At 58.3% G+C, this 22,710-nt stretch overlaps 2 protein-coding genes across 12 annotated transcripts in view; both read left to right on the top strand.

The window, feature by feature from the left end:
* The first annotated feature begins 352 nt into the window (after positions 1-352).
* Positions 353-22,710, top strand: part of LOC309443877 (uncharacterized protein) — a 64,471-nt gene continuing 42,113 nt past the window's right edge. For 6 of the 11 annotated variants that reach the window (XM_082061188.1, XM_082061189.1, XM_082061187.1 and 3 more), the window contains exons 1-12: positions 364-450; positions 7,512-7,701; positions 7,808-8,067; positions 8,242-8,283; positions 9,095-9,281; positions 9,388-9,644; positions 13,776-13,817; positions 14,567-14,753; positions 14,860-15,116; positions 19,569-19,610; positions 20,534-20,720; positions 20,827-21,083. In XM_082061188.1, the coding sequence (XP_081917314.1) occupies positions 379-450; positions 7,512-7,701; positions 7,808-8,067; positions 8,242-8,283; positions 9,095-9,281; positions 9,388-9,644; positions 13,776-13,817; positions 14,567-14,753; positions 14,860-15,116; positions 19,569-19,610; positions 20,534-20,720; positions 20,827-21,083 (1,980 nt within the window). In that variant the 5' untranslated portion in view covers positions 364-378. Of the gene's footprint in view, positions 451-7,511; positions 7,702-7,807; positions 8,068-8,241; positions 8,284-9,094; positions 9,282-9,387; positions 9,645-13,775; positions 13,818-14,566; positions 14,754-14,859; positions 15,117-19,568; positions 19,611-20,533; positions 20,721-20,826; positions 21,084-22,710 lie in introns of all 11 variants that reach the window. The other 5 variants (XM_082061185.1, XM_082061184.1, XM_082061193.1 and 2 more) reach the window with 2 other exon arrangements.
* Positions 622-7,401, top strand: LOC309443812 (uncharacterized protein; the record flags this gene model as incomplete). Its single annotated transcript, XM_082061085.1, has 11 exons — positions 622-737; positions 853-1,024; positions 1,130-1,383; positions 1,547-1,588; positions 2,512-2,698; positions 2,805-3,061; positions 3,225-3,269; positions 4,068-4,230; positions 4,337-4,593; positions 6,389-6,477; positions 7,383-7,401. Exons 3-11 carry the CDS (start codon positions 1,291-1,293, stop codon positions 7,399-7,401), a joined length of 1,152 nt encoding a protein of 383 aa, XP_081917211.1. The 5' UTR covers positions 622-737; positions 853-1,024; positions 1,130-1,290.

The following is a 22,710-nucleotide window of genomic DNA, read 5'->3' as shown; positions in this document are numbered from 1 at the left end:
GCGACGTCCCAGCCCTGGTGCAGCCACCCCCTCCTGCCCCCCCGCAGCAGCAGCTGCTCTTGGCTCCCCGGGGCCTCTTGCAGGACACGCACTTTTGCACATGTCCTGCAGCTCCTCGCACTCCACAGCTCTCCGCAATCTCCCAACTTACCGTTTTGAATGGAATCAGCAAATTAATTTGAACTAGAACAAGTGGAAGCAGCCGCCCAGAGCTTTTCTGTACTTTGCTCTGTTTGGGGTTTGGCTGTTGACCTTTTTCTGCCTCTAGTGTATCAGGAAGAATGTGAGGTCAGGATTTGCACCATCCGCTGCATTTCCCTCAACCCTTGGAGGAGTGAGCAGCCCGGCTCTGTCACTGATTCTGTCCCAAAGAAAACAATGGCATATGCTGCCCCTATCATCGGCGCTGCTGCATCTATCTTAGTTACAGCTGCTGCAGGTGCTGGCCTGGTAAGTGCACTCCCATCTCCCCCGCCCATTGCACGCAGCTGCCTGGACCGTGGTCAGAGCAGGACAGGGAGGGGAAGATGCACAGGGCTTGTCCCGGGACGGCTCCAGCTCGGAGCCGTTGGGAAGGACGGGTGACTCTTGCCCGAGCCCTTGTGCCTGGCAGGATCCATCCCGGGCAGGGTGTGATGGCAGCTGGGACCCTGCCCTGGCGTACGGGCAGGACGGCACGAGCTCGGCGCTGACACCCCTTTTCTGTTCCTCTCTCCTTGCAGGTGTCGCGCAACACTGTAAGTAGGAGCTTGGAGAGACCTGCACCGTCATTTTGGGGATCTGGGGGGTGTTGGGTGGCAATGGGGCTGGTTCTGCCTCCTCCATACTTTCTCTCCCTGCTGCGGTTGACAGACAATAAAGTTTGTGCTGTTCAAGAGAATCCCCGGGCGCGGGGAGATTTTCGAGAAGGTGTCGGAGGAAGATTTGCAGCCTGGGGACATCCTGCTCTTCCCCTTGCAGACCAGCAATGTCTTCAGACATGCAGCTGTCTACTGCGGGGCTGGAGAGGTCATACACTTCCAGGGTAAGCATCCGACCCCCTGGTCCCGTTTGGTTGTGGTTGTGGTCAAAGTGTGGCCAGCGGCTGCGGTGGCCGGGCCAGAGTGATGGACGGCTCTTGATTTTACAGGTGTGGGCAGGAAATGGGATGTGATCAAGAAACAGAAGATTCAGGGTCTGATCAGCAAAAATGGCTACACAAGCCTGAAAAAGGAGAAAGGGAAATGCGAGGTTTACCGGAAAAAAGGTGGGGTCAATCTCAATGACCTCCATAGTGAAATCCAGAAAGCGATGAACTGCGAAGCCAAGTATTCCCTCTACACAAACAACTGCATCCACTTCGCCCTCTCCCTCCTGGGCCTGGAGGAGTTCTACTCAGAACTGGTGAGCACGGAGCTGGTGTCACGGCCGCGGTGGGACGGCTCCTGCACCCACCCCCAGCCCTGCGTTTGCATCCTGACCTGATTCCCCCTGGGGTGCCCATGGGCGGTGGGGACAGTGGTGGGGACAGCGGAGCCCCCTGCACATGGACAGCTTTCTCTTGCAGGTGCAAATCCAAGAGGAAGGTGGCAGCAGCCGCAGTGAGACTGTGAGTATCCCCATGTCAGCCCGCCCAGTGGGGTTTGGGTTCCATGGCAGGGCTGTGGGGACTAAAGGAGGGCTGAGTCTCGAGGAGGGTTGGGGTCCCCCAAGAGGGATGGGTTCTCCTGGAAGGACTACATGGGCCTAGAAGGGCTTTGAGGTCCCCAGAATGGTTTTGGGGTCCCCAGAGCAGACAGATATTTCCAGGAGAGTTGGGACCTGTGAGATGGATTGAGGATCTCCAAGGAGGTTTTGGGGTCCCCAGGAGTGCTGGGGTGTCCACATACAACTGGGGTCTCCAGGAGGGCTGTGGGTGCCCCAGGGAGGTCTGAGATGCTGGCAGGACCAGGATCCCCAGGAGGGATGTTGGGCCCCCAGGAGGGAGTGGTGCCCAGGTGGGATGGGGTTACCAGGGGCTGGGCACTGCAGGGGGACTGTGGGGTCCTGAAGAGGGAGGGAGGGGTCCCTCGGATGGCTGTGAGGTCCCTGGTAGGGCTGTGGGGACATGAAGAAGGACTGGGTCTCTGAGAGGCCTGCACGGTCAGCAGAAATAAGGATGGTAAGCCTGTTCCCATCTCCGCACCCCATTGCACACATCTGCCTGGACGGTGGTCAGAGCAGGACAGGGAGGGGAAGATGCACAGGGCTTGTCCCGGGACGGCTCCAGCTCGGAGCCGTTGGGAAGGACGGGTGACTCTTGCCCGAGCCCTTGTGCCTGGCAGGATCCATCCCGGGCAGGGTGTGATGGCAGCTGGGACCCTGCCCTGGTGCATGGGCAGGACGGCACGAGCACGGCGCTGACACCCCTTTTCTGTTCCTCTCAGGGCTTGTAGAGACCTCTCTCAGAAGTGTGGGTGTCTCGAGGGGGGTTGGGGGCGATGGGGCTGGTTCTGCCTCCTCCTCACCTTCCCTCCCTTTTCTCATGGGCAGATATTCAAGTTTCGCCTATTCAAGAGAAGCCCTGAGCATAGGAACATCTTTGAGGAGGTGCCGGAGAGCAAGTTGCAGCCTGGGGACATCGTGCTCTTCCCCTTGGAGAGCAGCTCTCAAGAGCTCAGCAGCATCTTCAGACATGCGGCCGTCTACTGCGGGGATGGAGAGGTGATACAGTTCCGACGTAAGCACCTGACCCCCTGATCCTGTTTGAGTTGTGGTGGTGGCCAAAGTGTGACCAGTGGCCGTGGTGGCCGGGCCAGGGTGATGGGCAGCTCTTGCTTTTCCAGGGATCCAGAGCAGCTCCGGTCTGACCTGCAGCGGTGTGACAGCCCCGGCTCTGGTCACCAAAGAAGGCCTTGGAACCATGAAAAAGAAATGGGGGAAGTTCAAGATATACCGTAAATCAGACGGGGTTGCTCTCAGTGACTTCCGTAAAAAAGTCAGAGAGGCGATGAACAATGATGCCGAGTATGACTTCAAGAAGAACAACTGCATCTACTTTGCCCTCTCCCTCCTGGGCCTGGAGAAGTTCTCCTCACAACTGGTGAGCACGGAGCTGGTGTCACGGCCGCGGTGGGACGGCTCCTGCACCCACCCCCAGCTTTGTGTTTGCATCCTGACCTGATTCCCCCTGGGGTGCCCATGGGCGGTGGGGACAGCGGTGGGGACAGCGGAGCCCCCTGCACATGGACAGCTTTCTCTTGCAGGTGGAAGTCCAAGATGAAGGTGACAGCAGCAGCAGTGGTGGGGCTGTGAGTATCCCCATGTAAACCCCCCTGGCAGGGTTTGCGGTCCATGGGAGGGCTATGGGGACTGAAGGAGGGCTGAGTATCGAGGAGGATTGGGGTACCCCAAGAGGTATGGTTTCTCTTGGAAAGACCTCATGGGCCTAGAAGGACTTTGAGGTCCCCAGAAGGGCTTTGGGGTGCCCAGAACAGACAGGTATCTCCAGGAGAGTTGGAACATGTGAGGGGGATTCGGAGTCTCCAAGGAGGTTTTGGGGTCTCCAGGAGGGCTGTGGGTGCCCCAGGAAGGTCTGAGACCCAGGCAGGACCAGAATCCCCAGGAGGGCTGTGGGGTCCCTTCGAGGGCTGTGGGGACCTGAGGAAGGGCTGGGTCTCTGGGAGTCCTGCAGAGTCACCAGGAGTAAGGATGGTAAGCACGCTCCAATCTCCGCACCCCATTGCACACATCTGCCTGGACCGTGGTCAGAGCAGGACAGGGAGGGGAAGATGCACAGGGCTTGTCCCGGGACGGCTCCAGCTCGGAGCCGTTGGGAAGGACGGGTGACTCTTGCCCGAGCCCTTGTGCCTGGCAGGATCCATCCCGGGCAGGGTGTGATGGCAGCTGGGACCCTGCCCTGGCGTACGGGCAGGACGGCACGAGCTCGGCGCTGACACCCCTTTTCTGTTCCTCTCAGGGCTTGGAGAGACCTCTCTCAGAAGTGTGGGTGTCTCGAGGGGGGTTGGGGGTGATGGGGCTGGTTCTGCCTCCTCCTCACCTTCCCTCCCTTTTGTCATGGGCAAATATTCAAGTTTTGCCTGTTCTAGACAATCCCTGAGCATGGGAACATCTTTGAGGAGGTGCCGGAGAGCAATTTGCAGCCTGGGGACATCGTGCTCTTCCCCTTGGAGAGCAGGTCTCAAGAGCTCAGCAGCATCTTCAGTCATGCGGCCGTCTACTGCGGGGATGGAGAGGTGATACAGTTCCGACGTAAGCACCTGACCCCCTGATCCTGTTTGAGTTGTGGTGGTGGCCAAAGTGTGACCAGTGGCCGTGGTGGCCGGGCCAGGGTGATGGGCAGCTCTTGCTTTTCCAGGGATCCAGAGCAGCTCCGGTCTGACCAGCAGCGGTGTGACAGCCCCGGCTCTGGTCACCAAAGAAGGTCTTGGGACCATGAAAAATAAATGGGGGAAGTTCAAGATATACCGTAAAAGAGACGGGATTGCTCTCAATGACTTCCGTAAAAAAGTCAGAGAGGCGATGAACAATGATGCCGAGTATGACTTCAAGAAGAACAACTGCATCTACTTCACCCTCTCCCTCCTGGGCCTGGAGAAGTTCTACTCAGAACTGGTGAGCACGGAGCTGGTGTCACGGCCGCGGTGGGACGGCTCCTGCACCCACCCCCAGCTCTGCGTTTGCATCCTGACCTGATTCCCCCTGGGGTGCCCATGGGCGGTGGGGACAGCGGTGGGGACAGCGGAGGCCCCTGCACATGGACAGCTTTCTCTTGCAGGTGCAAATCCAAGATGAAGGTGACAGCAGCAGCAGTGGGGCTGTGAGTATCCTCATGTCAGCCCCCCTGGCAGGGGTTGGGGTCCCTGGGAGGAATGTGGGGTCCAAGGCAGGGCTGTGTCACCAGGCGAATTGGATCCTCACTGAGGGATGGGATCCCGTGGGATGACGTTGTGGTCCTGGGAGGGCTTTGGGGCTCCTCAGGGACTGTGTGATCCCTCAGAGGGTTTTGGGGTTCCCATGAGGGTTTTGGTGTCCCATCCGCATGGGCTGGGAAGGCAGGGCAAGGGATCATGGGATCGTCCCCCCTTTCCAGGCCATCGGAAGACAGAGAGTCCTTCCCTGGTCCCCTCCTTGAGATGGAAAAATGCCACCACTGTCCATTTTCTAAGGGACATCCATCCCTACAGAACCAGGGGGGGACATGCGACGCCATGTCCACCCAATCTTTCTGTTGTGTCACCCCTGGGATGATTCTCGGCCACAGCCACCATCGCCAGAAGGTCCCGGGGGCTCCTTGGGGTGGCCCTGCAGATGGTGACAGCGCTGTGGCCCTGATCCTCCTCATGGCACCACCGGCTGAAACCTGAGCCTGAGGATGGGGTTGAGGTTGGGTTGCAACCACCATTCCGATGCCGTTCCCAGGGGACGAGGCCACTCTGGGGTGTCACATCCCAAGTGACACCTGTCGTGCAGCGGGGGCTTGGGGACATTGCAGGGAGCTCCTTTCCCGGGCACTTTGAGTGGCTCAGTCCTGGCCAGGGACCCCATGTCACGATGGGACACTGGGCTGGGTGGTGGGGTGGCACCATGGGACACCTGTGGGCATCTCCCCCAGGTGATGAGGTGTCACCTGGTGGGCATTTCTCTTGTCCCATATCCATGAATGGCTCACAGGGACAGTGACAGATCTGGTGTGGCCACAAGGGGACAGGCTGTGGGGAAGGGCAGCACGCAGGTGATGGGGACACTGCTGGCGGTCAGTGGCTGAGGACACTGCCAGGCTGGGGGACACTGCACAGCACAAGCAGCAGGGCTGGCACGGTCACCAAGGTGGGTTTTTGGCAGGGCGATGTGACATCACAAATTTTGGGGACAGAGAGGTTCTTAGGATGGAGCTGGGCACAACTCCATGTCTCCAGCTCTCTGGGCGTCAGGATTTCTCTTTGCAGATGAACCTCCTCACCAGGTAATGGGGCAACTTGCAGGAGAGCATCCACACCCAGGAGGTCCCCACATCTTTTGTGACACCCGTCACCCATGGACGCTGTGGATGGGACCGGCCCACTTCTGAATGTGGGGGTCAGGGGGATGGGGGTCTTTGGGGGCTGCATGGACTCAGTGCTGATGGAGGGGGTTTGGTGCTCAGCACCTGGAGGAGATGACCCCTTCTCCAAGGGTTTCCCCATCCATGGAGACCCAAGCTGTGCCCAAGCCTGAAGGAACAGGGGATGAGCAGAGGGTCAGTGATGCTGCTGCTGTCCCAGAACACCAGTGACCCTGAGACACTGATGGGTCCCCATGCGATGACAGGGAGATCATCCATCTGGAAAGTGAGCCCCAGCAGGTGGTCACAGCATGAGGACGTCCCTGTGCAAGAGACACAGGGCACAGTGTCCCCTCTGCCCCACAGGCAGCTCGGGACGTCCCATCGGGGATCATGGACAAGCACAGCAAGAGCCACCTCCTGCAGATGTTGGATCCGGCCAAGGTGCTGCGAAGGTGACAATGTGGGTGCAGGACACACGGGGATGGAAGATCCTTAACCTGAGGATCAGCGTCGTGATGGCAGCTCTGGCATCGCTCTTGCGTGGCAATGGATGGTTTGCATGGGGAGGCTGTGCCAATCCTGTGGAACTTTTGTTGTTTTCACTTTCACTTTCAGTTCCCAGCAGCTCCTTTCCCCGAAGCCGCCGCTGAGCGACGTCCCAGCCCTGGTGCAGCCACCCCCTCCTGCCCCCCCGCAGCAGCAGCTGCTCTTGGCTCCCCGGGGCCTCTTGCAGGACACGCACTTTTGCACATGTCCTGCAGCTCCTCGCACTCCAGAGCTCTCTGCAATCTCCCAACTTACCATTTTGAATGGAATCAGCAAATTAATTTGAACTAGAACAAGTGGAAGCAGCCGCCCAGAGCTCTGTTTGGGGTTTGGCTTTCAGCCTTTCTCCGCCTCTAGTGTATCAGGAAGGATGTGAGGTCAGGATTTGCCCCATCCCCTGCATTTCCCTCAGCCCTCAGAGGAGTGAGCAGCCCAGGTCTGTCACTGATTCTGTCCCAAAGAAAACAATGGCATATGCTGCCCCTATCATCGGCGCTGCTGCATCTATCTTAGTTTCAGCTGCTGCAGGTTCTCGCCTGGTAAGTGCACTCCCATCTCCCCCACCCATTGCACGCAGCTGCCTGGACGGTGGTCAGAGCAGGACAGGGAGGGGAAGATGCACAGGGCTTGTCCCAGGACGGCTCCAGCTCGGAGCCGTTGGGAAGGACGGGTGACTCTTGCCCGAGCCCTTGTGCCTGGCAGGATCCATCCCGGGCAGGGTGTGATGGCAGCTGGGACCCTGCCCTGGCGCACGGGCAGGACGGCACGAGCACGGCGCTGACACCCCTTTTCTGTTCCTCTCTCCTTGCAGGTGTTCGGCAACACTGTAAGTAGGAGCTTGGAGAGACCTGCACCGACATTTAGGGGTCCTGGGGGGCATTGGGATTGATGGGGCTTGTTCTGCCACCTCCTCACCTCCCCTCCCTGGTGTGGTTCGTAGAGCACCAGATTTCTGCTGTTTAAGAGCGTCCGCGGGCACGGTCAGGTCTTCGAGGTGCTTTCTGAGAGTGAGTTGCACCCTGGAGACATCTTGCTCTTCCCCTTGGACGGAAGCAATAACCCCATTTTTCAGATGATCTTCAGACATGCAGCCGTCTTCTGCGGGGATGGCGAGGTCATACACTTTGTGGGTAAGCGCCAGACCCCCTGCTCCCATTTGGGTTGTAGTGATCCTCAAAGTGTGGCCAGCGGCTGTGGTGGCTGGGCCAGGGCGATGGGCGGCTCTTACTTGTCCAGGCACCAGCACTCAGAGCAAATGTGATATGATCAGCAGTCAGACGACTTCTGGTGTGATCGCCAAAGAAGGTTTGGTGAAAATGAGAAAGGAGAGGGGAAGCTACATGATTTACCGGAAAATAGATGGGGTTAATCTCAGTGATTTCCGGAGAAAAGTCAAGGAGGCGATGAACAGCAAAGCCGAGTATTGCGCCAGCAAGAACAACTGCATCCACTTCACCCTCTCCCTCCTGGGTCTGGAGAAGTTCTCCTCAGAACTGGTGAGCACGGAGCTGGTGTCACGGCCGCGGTGGGACGGCTCCTGCACCCACCCCAGCCCTGCGTTTGCATCCTGACCTGATTCCCCCTGGGGTGCCCATGGGCGGTGGGGACAGCGGTGGGGACAGCGGTGGGGACAGCGGAGCCCCCTGCACATGGACAGCTTTCTCTTGCAGGTGCAAATCCAAGATGAAGGTGACAGCAGCCCTAGGGAGACTGTGAGTATCCCCGTGTAAACCCCCCTGGCAGGGTTTGGGGTTCTTGGGAGGGCTATGGGGACTGAAGGAGGGCTGAGTCTCGAGGAGGATTGGAGTCCCCCAAGAGGGATGGGCTCTCTTGGAAAGACCTCATGGGCCTAGAAGGACTTTGAGGTCCCCAGAAGGGCTTTGGGGTGCCCAGAACAGACAGGCATCTCCAGGAGAGTTGGAACATGTGAGGGGGATTCAGAGTCTCCAAGGAAGTTTTGGGGAAACCAGGAGGGCTGGGGTGCCCACACACAACTGGGGTCTCCAGGAGGGCTGTAAGTGCCCCAGGGAGGCCTGAGACCCAGGCAGGACCAGAATCCCCAGGAGGGCTGTGGGGTCTCTGGGAGGGCTGTGGGGACCTCAAGAATGTCTGGGTCTCTGGGAGTCCTGCAGAGTCACCAGGAGTAAGGATGGTAAGCACACTCCAATCTCTGCACCCCATTGCACACATCTGCCTGGACCGTGGTCAGAGCAGGACGGGGAGGGGAAGATGCACAGGGCTTGTCCCGGGACGGCTCCAGCTCGGAGCCGTTGGGAAGGACGGGTGACTCTTGCCCGAGCCCTTGTGCCTGGCAGGATCCATCCCGGGCAGGGTGTGATGGCAGCTGGGACCCTGCCCTGGCGCACGGGCAGGACGGCACGAGCACGGCGATGACACCCCTTTTCTGTTCCTCTCAGAGCTTGGAGAGACCTCTCTCAGAAGTGTGGGTGTCTCGAGGGGGGTTGGGGGCGATGGGGCTGGTTCTGCCTCCTCCTCACCTTCCCTCCCTTTTGTCATGGGCAGATATTCAAGTTTTGCCTGTTCAAGAGAATCCCTGAGCATGGGAACATCTTTGAGGAGGTGCCGGAGAGCAAGTTGCAGCCTGGGGACATCATGCTCTTCCCCTTGGAGAGCAGGTCTCAAGAGCTCAGCAGCATCTTCAGTCATGCGGCCGTCTACTGCGGGGATGGAGAGGTGATACAGTTCCGACGTAAGCACCTGACCCCCTGATCCTGTTTGAGTTGTGGTGGTGGCCAAAGTGTGACCAGTGGCCGTGGTGGCCGGGCCAGGGTGATGGGCAGCTCTTGCTTTTCCAGGGATCCAGAGCAGCTCCGGTCTGACCAGCAGCGGTGTGACAGCCCCGGCTCTGGTCACCAAAGAAGGCCTTGGGACCATGAAAAAGAAATGGGGGAAGTTCAAAATATACCGTAAAACAGACGGGATTGCTCTCAATGACTTCCGTGAAAAAGTCAGAGAGGCGATGAACAATGATGCCAAGCATGACTTCGTGAAGAACAACTGCATCTACTTCGCCCTCTCCCTCCTGGGCCTGGAGAAGTTCTACTCACAACTGGTGAGCACAGAGCTGGTGTCACGGCCGCGGTGGGACGGCTCCTGCACCCACCGCCAGCCCTGCGTTTGCATCCTGACCTGATTCCCCCTGGGGTGCCCATGGGCGGTGGGGACAGCGGTGGGGACAGCGGAGCCCCCTGCACATGGACAGCTTTCTCTTGCAGGTGCAAATCCAAGATGAAGGTGACAGCAGCAGCAGTGGTGGGGCTGTGAGTATCCCCATGTCAGCCCCAATGCAGGGGTTGGGGTCCCTGGGAGGAATGTGGGTCCAAGGGAGGGCTGTGTCACCAGGAGAATTGGATCCTCACTGAGGGATGGGATCCCGTGGAATGACACTGTGGTCCTGGGAGGGCTTTGGGGCTCCTCAGGGACTGTGTGATCCCTCAGAGGGTTTTGGGGTTCCCATGAGGGTTTTGGTGTCCCATCCGCACGGGCTGGGAAGGGCAGGGCAAGAGATCACGGGACCGTCCCCCTTTCCAGGCCATCGGAAGCCCCCCCAGCCCGGCGGGGCAGGGGAGCAGCCACACGGCGTGAGGGGTGGCAGCCCCGTGTCCCCCGAGGATGATCCCCCCGACCCACAGAGGGTCCTCAGCATCACCCCGCACACCCCAACAACTCACCCAGGGAAGGAGCTTTTGTTTGGGAGGGTGGGGGACGTTGCTTTCTCTTTGGAGTATAATTGCCATGCACTAATCAAATGCTTCGTTAAACTTTGCTACCAGAAACGTGCCTGATTTTGCAGACATCTCTATAATAAAATAAAATAAACAATACCGTACAAAATATAACATTTGGTGACTGTTTGGTGAGAATGGTGGGATGTCTGTGAGGATGCCGGCTTGGTGGGAATGGTGGTATCCTCCTGAAGATGCCGGTTCTGGGGACGGCTGTGTCCCTGTGAGGATGCTGGGACAGTGGGGACATTGGCATCCCCATGGACATCAGCCCTGTGGGGATGGCTGCAATGCCACGAGTTTGCCCTGTGTCTGGGGACAAGACACAGAGCCCTTCCTCAGTCCCCTTCCTGAGATGGGAAAATGCCACCACTGTCCCATTTTTTAAGGGATATCCATCCCTACAGAACATGCGACACCACGTCCACCCAATGTTTCTGTTGTGGCACCCATGGGACAGTGCTCGGCCAGAGCCACCATTGCCAGAAGGTCCCGGGGGCTCCTTGGGGTGGCCCTGCAGATGGTGACAGCGCTGTGGCCCTGATCCTCCTCATGGCACCACCGGCTGAAACCTGAGCCTGAGGATGGGGTTGAGGTTGGGTTGCAACCACCATTCCGATGCCGTTCCCAGGGGACGAGGCCACTCCGGGGTGTCACATCCCAAGTGACACCTGTCCTGCAGCTGGGACTTGGGGACATTGCAGGGAGCTTCTTCCCCGGGCGCTTTGAGTGGCTCAGTCCTGGCCAGGGACCCCATGTCACGATGGGACACTGGGCTGGGTGGCGGGGTGGCACCATGGGACACCTGTGGGTGTCTCCCCCAGGTGATGGGGTATCACCTGGTGGGCATTTCTCTTGTCCCATGTCTATGAATGGCTCACAGGGACAGTGACAGATCTGGTGTGGCCACAAGGGGACAGGCTGTGGGGAGGGCAGCACGCAGGTGATGGGGACACTGCTGGCGGTCAGTGGCTGAGGACACTGCCAGGCTGGAGGACACTGCACATCACAAGAAGCAGGGCTGGCACGGTCACCAAGGTGGGTTTTTGGCAGGGTGATGTGAGATCACAAATTTTGGGGACAGAGAGGTTCTCAGGATGGAGCTGGGCACAACTCCATGTCTCCAGCTCTCTGGGCGTCAGGATTTCTCTTTGCAGATGAACCTCCTCACCAGGTAATGGGGCAACTTGCGGGGAAGCACCCACACCCAGGAGGTCCCCACATCTTTTGTGACACCCGTCACCCATGGACGCTGTGGATCGGACCGGCCCAGTTCTGAATGTGGGGGTCAGGGGGATGGGGGTCTTTGGGGGCTGCATGGACTCAGTGCTGATGGAGGGGGTTTGGTGCTCAGCACCTGGAGGAGATGACCCCTTCTCCAAGGGTTTCCCCATCCATGGAGACCCAAGCTGTGCCCAAGACACCAGGAACAGGGGATGAGCAGAGGGTCAGTGATGCTGCTGCTGTCCCAAAGCACCAGTGACCCTGAGACACTGATGGGTCCCCATGCGGAGACAGGGAGATCATCCACCTGGAAGGTGAGCCCCAGCAGGTGGTCACAGCATGAGCACGTCCCTGTGCAAGAGACACGGGGCACAGTGTCCCCTCTGCCCCACAGGCAGCTCGGGGACGTCCCATCAGGGATCATAGAGAAGCACAGCAAGAGCCACCTCCTGCAGATGTTGGATCTGGCCAAGGTGCTGCGAAGGTGACAATGTGGGTGCGGGACACACGGGGATGGAAGATCCTTAACCTGAGGATCAGCGTCGTGATGGCAGCTCTGGCATCGCTCTTGCGTGGCAATGGATGGTTTGCATGGGGAGGCTGTGCCAATCCTGTGGAACTTTTGTTGTTTTCACTTTCACTTTCAGTTCCCAGCAGCTCCTTTCCCCGAAGCCGCCGCTGAGCGACGTCCCAGCCCTGGTGCAGCCACCCCCTCCTGCCCCCCCGCAGCAGCAGCTGCTCTTGGCTCCCCGGGGCCTCTTGCAGGACACGCACTTTTGCACATGTCCTGCAGCTCCTCGCACTCCAGAGCTCTCTGCAATCTCCCAACTTACCATTTTGAATGGAATCAGCAAATTAATTTGAACTAGAACAAGTGGAAGCAGCCGCCCAGAGCTCTGTTTGGGGTTTGGCTTTCAGCCTTTCTCCGCCTCTAGTGTATCAGGAAGGATGTGAGGTCAGGATTTGCCCCATCCGCTGCATCTCCCTCAGCCCTCGGAGGAGTGAGCAGCCCAGGTCTGTCACTGATTCTGTTCCAAAGAAAACAATGCCACACCCTGCCTCTTTAGTCGGCGTTGGATCTATCTTAGCTTCAACTGCTGCAGGTTCTCACCTGGTAAGTGCACTCCCATCTCCCCCACCCATTGCACGCAGCTGCCTGGACCGTGGTCAGAGCAGGACAGGGAGGGGAAGATGCACAGGGCTTGTCCCGGGACGGCTCCAGCTCGGAGCCGTTGGGAAGGACGGGTGACTCTTGCCCGAGCCCTTGTGCCTGGCAGGATCCATCCCGGGCAGGGTGTGATGGCAGCTGGGACCCTGCCCTGGCGCACGGGCAGGACGGCACGAGCACGGCGCTGACACCCCTTTTCTATTCCTCTCTCCTTGCAGGTGTTCAGCAACACTGTAAGTAGGAGCTTGGAGAGACCTGCACCGACATTTTGGGGTCCTGGGGGGCATTGGGATTGATGGGGCTGGTTCTGCCGCCTCCTCACCTCCCCTTCCTGGTGTGGTTCGTAGAGCGCCAGATTTCTGCTGTTTAAGAGCGTCCGCGGGCATGGTCAGATCTTCGTGGTGCTTTCTGAGAGTGAGTTGCACCCTGGAGACATCTTGCTCTTCCCCTTGGACGGAAGCAATAACCCCATTTATCAGATGATCTTCAGACATGCAGCCGTCTACTGTGGGGATGACGAGGTCATACACTTTGTGGGTAAGCGCCAGACCCCCTGCTCCCTTTTGGGTTGTAGTGATCCTCAAAGTGTGGCCAGCGGCTGTGGTGGCTGGGCCAGGGCGATGGGCGGCTCTTGCTTTTCCAGCCACCGGCACTCAGAGGAAACGTGATGTGATCAGCAGTCAGACGACTTCTGGTGTGATCATCAAAGAAGGTTTGGTGAAAATGAGAAAGGAGAGGGGAAGCTACATGATTTACCGGAAAATAGATGGGGTTAATCTCAGTGATTTCCGGAGAAGAGTCAAGGAGGCGATGAACAGCAAAGCCGAATATTGCGCCATAAGGAACAACTGCATCCACTTCGCCCTCTCCCTCCTGGGCTTGGAGAAGTTCTCCTCAGAACTGGTGAGCACGGAGCTGGTGTCACGGCCGCGGTGGGACGGCTCCTGCACCCACCCCCAGCCCTGCGTTTGCATCCTGACCTGATTCCCCCTGGGGTGCCCATGGGCGGTGGGGACAGCGGTGGGGACAGCAGAGCCCCCTGCACATGGACAGCTTTCTCTTGCAGGTGCAAATCCAAGATGAAGGTGACAGCAGCCGCAGTGAGACTGTGAGTGTCCCCATGTAAACCCCCCTGGCAGGGTTTGGGTTCCTTGGGAGGGGGACTGAAGGAGGGCTGAGTCTTGAGGAGGATTGGGGTCCCCCAAGAGGGATGGGTTCTCCTAGAAGGATCTCATGGGTCTAGAAGGACTTTGAGGTCCACAGAAGGGCTTTGGGGTGCCCAGAACAGACAGGCATCTCCAGGAGAGTTGGAACATGGGAGGGGAATTCAGAGTCTCCAAGGAGGTTTTGGGGAAACCAGGAGGGCTGGGGTGCCCACACACAACTGGGGTCTCCAGGAGGGCTGTGGGGTCCCTGGGAGGGCTGTGGGGTCCTGAAGAATGACTGGGTCTCTGAGAGGCCTGCAAGGTCAGCAGAAATAAGGATGGTAAGCACGCTCCCATCTCCGCACCGCATTGCACACATCTGCCTGGACCGTGGTCAGAGCAGGACAGGGAGGGGAAGATGCACAGGGCTTGTCCCGGGACGGCTCCAGCTCGGAGCCGTTGGGAAGGACGGGTGACTCTTGCCCGAGCCCTTGTGCCTGGCAGGATCCATCCCGGGCAGGGTGTGATGGCAGCTGGGACCCTGCCCTGGCGCATGGGCAGGACGGCACGAGCACGGCGCTGACACCCCTTTTTTGTTCCTCTCAGGGCTTGGAGAGACCTCTCTCAGAAGTGTGGGTGTCTCGAGGGGGGTTGGGGGCGATGGGGCTGGTTCTGCCTCCTCCTCACCTTCCCTCCCTTTTGTCATGGGCAGACATTAAAGTTTTGCCTGTTCAAGACAATCCCTGAGCATGGGAACATCTTTGAGGAGGTGCCGGAGAGCAATTTGCAGCCTGGGGACATCGTGCTCTTCCCCTTGGAGAGCAGCTCTCAAGAGCTCAGCAGCATCTTCAGTCATGCGGCCGTCTACTGCGGGGATGGAGAGGTGATACAGTTCCGACGTAAGCACCTGACCCCCTGATCCTGTTTGAGTTGTGGTGGTGGCCAAAGTGTGACCAGTGGCCGTGGTGGCCGGGCCAGGGTGATGGGCAGCTCTTGCTTTTCCAGGGATCCAGAGCAGCTCCGGTCTGACCAGCAGCAGTGTGACAGCCCCGGCTCTGGTCACCAAAGAAGGTCTTGGGACCATGAAAAATAAATGGGGGAAGTTCAAGATATACCATAAAACAGATGGGGTTGCTCTCAATGACTTCCGTGAAAAAGTCAGAGAGGCGATGAGCAATGATGCCGAGCATGACTTCGTGAAGAACAACTGCATCCACTTCGCCCTCTCCCTCCTGGGCTTGGAGAAGTTCTACTCAGAACTGGTGAGCACGGAGCTGGTGTCACGGCCGCGGTGGGACGGCTCCTGCACCCACCGCCAGCCCTGCGTTTGCATCCTGACCTGATTCCCCCTGGGGTGCCCATGGGCGGTGGGGACAGCGGTGGGGACAGCGGAGCCCCCTGCACATGGACAGCTTTCTCTTGCAGGTGCAAATCCAAGATGAAGGTGACAGCAGCAGCAGCGGTGGGGCTGTGAGTATCCTCATGTCAGCCCCCCTGCAGGGGTTGGGGTCCCTGGGAGGAATGTGGGTCCAAGGGAGGGCTGTGTCACCAGGAGAATTGGATCCTCACTGAGGGATGGGATCCCGTGGAATGACACTGTGGTCCTGGGAGGGCTTTGGGGCTCCTCAGGGACTGTGTGATCCCTCAGAGGGTTTTGGGGTTCCCATGAGGGTTTTGGTGTCCCATCCACATGGGCTGGGAAGGGCAGGGCAAGAGATCACGGGACCGTCCCCCCTTTCCAGGCCATCGGAAGCCCCCCCAGCCCGGCGGGACAGGGGAGCAGCCACACGGCGTGAGGGGTGGCAGCCCCGTGTCCCCCGAGGATGATCCCCCCGACCCACAGAGGATCCTCAGCATCGCCCCGCACACCCCAACACCTCACCCAGGGAAGGAGCTTTTTTGTGGGAGGGTGGGGGACGTTGCTTTCTCTTTGGAGCTTAATTGCCATGCACTAATCAAATGCTTTGTTAAACTTTGCTACCGGAAACGTGCCTGATTTTGCAGACATCTCTATAATAAAATAAAATAAATAATACAGTACAAAATATAACATTTGGTGACTGTTTGGTGGGAATGGTGGGATGTCTGTGAGGGTGGTGGGTTGGTGGGAATGGTGGTATCCTGAAGAGTCCGGTTCTGGGGACGGCTGTGTCCCTGTGAGGATGCTGGGACAGTGGGGACATTGGCATCCCCATAAGGACATCAGCGCTGCGGGGATGGCTGCAATGCCACGAGAATGCCCGGTGTGTGGGGACAAGACAGAGAGTCCCTCCCTGGTCCCCTCCTTGAGATGGGAAAATGCCACCACTGTCCCGTTTTCTAAGGGACATCCATCCCTACAGAACCAGGGGGGACATGTGATGCCATGTCCACCCAATGTTTCTGTTGTGGCACCCATGGGACAGTGCTCGGCCAGAGCCACCATTGCCAGAAGGTCCCGGGGGCTCCTTGGGGTGGCCCTGCAGATGGTGACAGCGCTGTGGCCCTGATCCTCCTCATGGCACCACCGGCTGAAACCTGAGCCTGAGGATGGGGTTGGGGTTGTGTTGCAACCACCATTCCGATGCCCTTCCCAGGGGACGAGGCCACTTCGGGGTGTCACATCCCAAGTGACACCTGTTGTGCAGCGGGGGCTTGGGGACATTGCAGGGAGCTCCTTCCCCGGGCGCTTTGAGTGGCTCAGTCCTGGCCCGGGACCCCATGTCATGATGGGACACTGGGCTGGGTGGCGGGGTGGCACCATGGGACACCTGTGGGTGTGTCCCCCAGGTGATGGGGTGTCACCTGGTGGGTATTTCTCTTGTCCCATATCCATGAATGGCTCACGGGGACAGTGACAGATCTGGTGTGGCCACAAGGGGACAGGCTGTGGGGAGGGCAGCAGGCAGGTGATGGGGACACTGCTGGGGGTCAGTGGTTGGGGATGGCAGGGCGATGTGACATCACAAATTTTGGGGACAGAGAGGTTCTCAGGATGGAGCTGGGCACAACTCCGTGTCTCCAGCTCACTGGGCATCAGGATTTCTCTTTGCAGATGAACCTCCTTGTAACAAGCAGTTCCGAGAAATGTTTGTTCATTAAAGCTCCTGGAGATGTTTGTTTGAGTTTTGAGAAGTGTTTGTATGCTTACTTGTTTTGTCTTGCTTGATGTATTTACCTCATAAGTAACCAAAGTAAGGCGATCGAAACTGTCTACACAGCAGTCCACTCCCACATGATACGAGCCTTCAACATGAGTGAAAAGTTACATCTGGAAGCTGTGGACCAGAGATGGACTTTAAAAACCCAGAGAACTGAATTAGCGGTGTGTGCGTGCCGTGAGGGAGACTGAGGTCTCTAGGCCGCACCCAGCGCTGTCTTTGCTTATTGCTGGATTCTAAATAAATTCTTGTTATTTACAAGAACGAGTCAAAATTTATTACACTCCTCACCAGGTAGTGGGGCAACTTGCAGGAGAGCACCCACAGCCAGGAGGTCCCCACATCTTTTGTGACACCCGTCACCCGTGGACGCTGTGGATGGGACCGGCCCACTTCTGAATGTGGGGGTCAGGGGGATGGGGGTCTTTGGGGGCTGCATGGACTCAGTGCTGATGGAGGGGGTTTGGTGCTCAGCACCTGGAGGAGATGACCCCTTCTCCAAGGGTTTCCCCATCCATGGAGACCAAAGCTGTGCCCAAGCCACCAGGAACAGGGGATGACCCGGAGGTTCGGTGATTCTGCTGCTGTCCCAGAGCACCAGTGACCCTGAGACACTGATGGGTCCCCATGCGGTGACAGGGAGACCATCCACCTGGAAGGTGAGCCCCAGCAGGTGGTCACAGCATGAGGACGTCCCTGTGCAAGAGACACGGGGCACAGTGTCCCTTCTGCCCCACAGGCAGCTCGGGACGTCCCATCGGGGATCATGGAGAAGCACAGCAAGAGCCACCTCCTGCAGATGTTGGATCCGGCCAAGGTGCTGCGAAGGTGACAATGTGGGTGCGGGAAAGACCGGGATGGAAGATCCTTAACCTGAGGATCGGTGTTCTGATGGCAGCTCTGGCATCGCTCTTGCGTGGCAATGGATGGTTTGCATGGGGAGGCTGTGCCAATCCTGTGGAACTTTTGTTGTTTTCACTTTCACTTTCCGGTTCCCAGCAGCTCCTTTCCCCGAAGCCGCCGCTGAGCGACGTCCCAGCCCTGGTGCAGCCACCCCCTCCTGCCCCCCCGCAGCAGCAGCTGCTCTTGGCTCCCCGGGGCCTCTTGCAGGACACGCACTTTTGCACATGTCCTGCAGCTCCTCGCACTCCAGAGCTCTCCGCAATCTCCCAACTTACCATTTTGAATGGAATCAGCAAATTAATTTGAAGTAGAACAAGTGGAAGGAGCCGCCCAGAGCTTTTCTGTACTTTGCTCTGTTTGGGGTTTGGCTATTGACGTTTCTCTGCCTCTAGTATATCAGGAAGAATGTGAGGTCAGGATTTGCCCCATCCCCTGCATTTCCCTCAGCCCTCAGAGGAGTGAGCAGCCCAGGTCTGTCACTGATTTTGTCCCAAAGAAAACAATGGCATACGCTGCCCCTATCATCGGCGCTGCTGCATCTATCTTAGTTTCAACTGCTGCAGGTGCTGGCCTGGTAAGTGCACTCCCGGCTCCCCCACCCATTGCACGCAGCTGCCTGGACCGTGGGCAGAGCAGGACAGGGAGGGGAAGATGCACAGGGCTTGTCCCGGGACGGCTCCAGCTCGGAGCCGTTGGGAGGGACGGGTGACTCTTGCCCGAGCCCTTGTGCCTGGCAGGATCCATCCCGGGCAGGGTGTGATGGCAGCTGGGACCCTGCCCTGGCGCACGGGCAGGACGGCACGAGCACGGCGCTGACCCCCCTTTTCTGTTCCTCTCTCCTTGCAGGTGTCGCGCAACACTGTAAGTAGGAGCTTGGAGAGACCTGCACCGGCATTTTGGGGATCTGGGGGGTGTTGGGTGGCAATGGGGCTGGTTCTGCCTCCTCCATACTTTCTCCCCCTGGTGTGGTTGACAGACAATAAAGTTTCTGCTATTCAAGAGAATCCCCGGGCGCGGGGAGATTTTCGAGGAGGTGTCGGAGGAAGATTTGCAACCTGGGGACATCCTGCTCTTCCCCTTGCAGACCAGCAATGTCTTCAAACATGCAGCCGTCTACTGTGGGGCTGGAGAGGTCATACACTTCCAGGGTAAGCGCCCGACCCCCTGGTCCCGTTTGGGTTGTGGCCAACGTGTGGCCAGCGGCTGCGGTGGCCGGGCCAGAGTGATGGATGGCTCTTGATTTTACAGGTGCGGGCACTCCTAGTGCATGGGATGTGATCACGAATCAGAAGATTCACGGTCTGATCAGCAAAAATGGCTACGCAAGCCTGAAAAAGGAGAAAGGGAAATGCGAGATTTACCGGAAAAAAGGTGGGGTCAATCTCAATGACCTCCATAGTGAAATCCAGAAAGCGATGAACTGCGAAGCCAAGTATTCCCTCTACACAAACAACTGCATCCACTTTGCCCTCTCCCTCCTGGGCTTGCAGGAGTTCTACAAAGAACTGGTGAGCACGGAGCTGGTGTCACGGCCGCGGTGGGACGGCTCCTGCAACCACCCCCAGCCCTGCGTCTGCATCCTGACCTGATTCCCCCTGGGGTGCCCATGGACGGTGGGGACAGCGGTGGGGACAGCGGAGCCCCCTGTACATGGACAGCTTTCTCTTGCAGGTGCAAATCCAAGAGGAAGGTGGCAGCAGCCGCAGTGAGACTGTGAGTATCCCCATGTCAGCCCGCCCAGTGGGGTTTGGGTTCCATGGCAGGGCTGTGGGGACTAAAGTAGGGCTGAGTATCGAGGAGGATTGTGGTCCCCCAAGAGGGATGGGTTCTCCTGGAAGGACCACATGGGCCTAGAAGGGTTTTGAGGTCCCCAGAATGGTTTTGGGGTCCCCAGAGCAGACAGATATTTCCAGGAGAGTTGGGACCTGTGAGATGGATTCAGGATCTCCAAGGAGGTTTTGGGGTCCCCAGGAGGGCTGGGGTGTCCACACACAACTGGGGTCTCCAGGAGGGCTGTGGGTGCCCCAGGGTAGTCTGAGATGCTGGCAGGACTAGGATGCCCAGGAGGGATATTGGGCCCCCAGGAGGGAGTGGTGCCCAGATGGGATGGGGTTACCAGGGGCTGGGCACTGCAGGGGGACTGTGGGGTCCTGAAGAGGGAGGGAGGGGTCCCTCGGATGGCTGTGAGGTCCCTGGTAGGGCTGTGGGGACATGAAGAAGGGCTGGGTCTCTGGGAGGCCTGCAGGGTCAGCAGAAATAAGGATGGTATGCATGTTCCCATCTCTGCACCCCATTGTACACATCTGCCTGGACCGTGGTCAGAGCAGGACAGGGAGGGGAAGATGCACAGGGCTTGTCCCGGCACGGCTCCAGCTCGGAGCCGTTGGGAAGGACGGGTGACTCTTGCCCGAGCCCTTGTGCCTGGCAGGATCCATCCCGGGCAGGGTGTGATGGCAGCTGGGACCCTGCCCTGGCGCACGGGCAGGACGGCACGAGCACGGCGCTGACACCCCTTTTCTGTTCCTCTCAGGGCTTGGAGAGACCTCTCTCAGAAGTGTGGGTGTCTCGAGGGGGGTTGGGGGCAATGGGGCTGGTTCTGTCTCGTCCTCACCTTCCCTCGCTTTTGTCATGGGCAGATATTCAAGTTTTGCCTGTTCAAGAGAATCCCTGAGCATAGGAACATCTTTGAGGAGGTGCCGGAGAGCAAGTTGCAGCCTGGGGACATCATGCTCTTCCTCTCGGAGAACAGCTCTCAGGAGCTCAGCAGCATCTTCAGACATGCGGCCGTCTACTGCGGGGATGGAGAGGTGATACAGTTCCGACGTAAGCACCTGACCCCCTGATCCTGTTTGAGTTGTGGTGGTGGCCAAAGTGTGACCAGTGGCCGTGGTGGCCGGGCCAGGGTGATGGGCAGCTCTTGCTTTTCCAGGGATCCAGAGCAGCTCCGGTCTGACCAGCAGCGGTGTGACAGCCCCGGCTCTGGTCACTAAAGAAGGTCTTGGGACCATGAAAAAGAAATGGGGGAAGTTCAAGATATACCGTAAAACAGATGGGGTTGCTCTCAATGACTTCCGTAAAAAAGCCAAAGAGGCAATGAACAATGATGCCGAGTATGACTTCGTGAAGAACAACTACATCTACTTCGCCCTCTCCCTCCTGGGCTTGGAGAAGTTCTCCTCAGAACTGGTGAGCACGGAGCTGGTGTCACGGCCGCGGTGGGACGGCTCCTGCACCCACCCCCAGCCCTGCGTTTGCATCCTGACCTGATTCCCCCTGGGGTGCCCATGGGCGGTGGGGACAGCGGTGGGGACAGTGGAGCCCCCTGCACATGGACAGCTTTCTCTTGCAGGTGCAAATCCAAGATGAAGGTGACAGCAGCAGCAGTGGGGCTGTGAGTATCCCCATGTCAGCCCCCCTGGCAGGGGTTGGGGTCCCTGGGAGGAATGTGGGTTCCAAGGGAGGGCTGAGTCACCAGAAGAATTGGGTCCCCAGTGAGAGATGGGATCCCGTGGGATGACAATGTGGTCCTGGGAGGGCCTTGGGGCTCCTCAGCAGGGCTGAGGGGCCACTCAGAGTTTTGGGACTCTGGGAGGACTGTGGGGTCTCTCAGAGGGTTTTGGGGTCCCCAGCAGGTCCGTGGGGTCCCCAGCAGGGCTGGGCTCCAGCTGCCAGCGCTGCCAGAGGACCCATCTGCACGGGCTGGGAAGGGCAGGGCAGGGGCTCAGGGGACCGTCCCTCCTTTCCAGGCCATCTGAAGCCCCACAGCCCAGTGGGGCAGGGGAGCAGCCACACGGCGTGAGGGGTGGCAGCCCCGTGTCCCCTGAGGACGATCCTGCTGACCCACAAAGGATCGTCAGCATCGCCCCACGCACCCCAACAACACTGCCCAGGGAAGGAGCTTTTCTTTGGGAAGGTGGGGGACGTTGCTTTCTGCTTCCTGGAGCTTAATTGCCATGAGCTAATCTGATGCTTTATTAAACTTTGCTACCTGAAACGTGCCTGATTTTACCTACAGCCTCAGTGCTGCCTGATGGGCTGAGAGAGCTGCCCGGCTGCCACCAGCCTCTGGGGCTTCTTGGCTGCCCAGGATAATAATGAGTGAAACACCGACCAGTGAAGAACAGTAATAACAGCAACAATCAGCAGCTATATAATAAAATAAATAATGCAATAGAAAATATAACATTTGGTGACTGTCTGGTGGGAATGGTGGGATGTCTGTGAGGATGCCGGCTTGGTGGGAATGGTGGTATCCTCCTGAAGATGCCAGTTCTGGGGATGGCTGTGTCCCTGTGAGGATGCTGGGTCAGTGGGGACATTGGCATCCCCATGGACATTAGCGCTGTGGGGATGGCTGCAATGCCACGAGTTTGCCCTGTGTCTGGGGACAAGACACAGAGCCCTTCCTCTGTCAGTAGGAAGGGAGTCAGCACTAGGATCAATCTGTATCCCTTAAAAGAAAAGGGGGACGGGAAGTATGATAAACAAAGAAACAAGCGACATGAGGAAGAAATTCCCGTTACACCCCACCTTATGTGCCGCCGCCACCACCCCCGGTGCCGGCCCCTAGTCCGAATGCTCCACCACTGACACCGAACCTGGAGGAAATGAATCTTAGTCAACCCACAGGGCCCGTCACACGTAGTAAAACTAGACAGCAGCAGTACCAGGCGACGGGACAATTATATCCGTTGCGAGAAATTGTGATGGGAGGTCCACAGGCGGGAATAGGGTATGTGGCGGTGCACCTCAATTCCGGAGACGTTAGAGATTTAAAAAGGAAATGGGGAGCCTTTTAGAGGACCCGCTAGGA

Source organism: Streptopelia decaocto (assembly GCF_964273445.1).
Source record: "Streptopelia decaocto genome assembly, chromosome: 9".
In the NCBI taxonomy this organism is placed as follows: domain Eukaryota; kingdom Metazoa; phylum Chordata; class Aves; order Columbiformes; family Columbidae; genus Streptopelia; species Streptopelia decaocto.
Note: the sequence above shows the minus strand (reverse complement) of the source record. Positions and strands in the feature narration are given on the sequence as shown.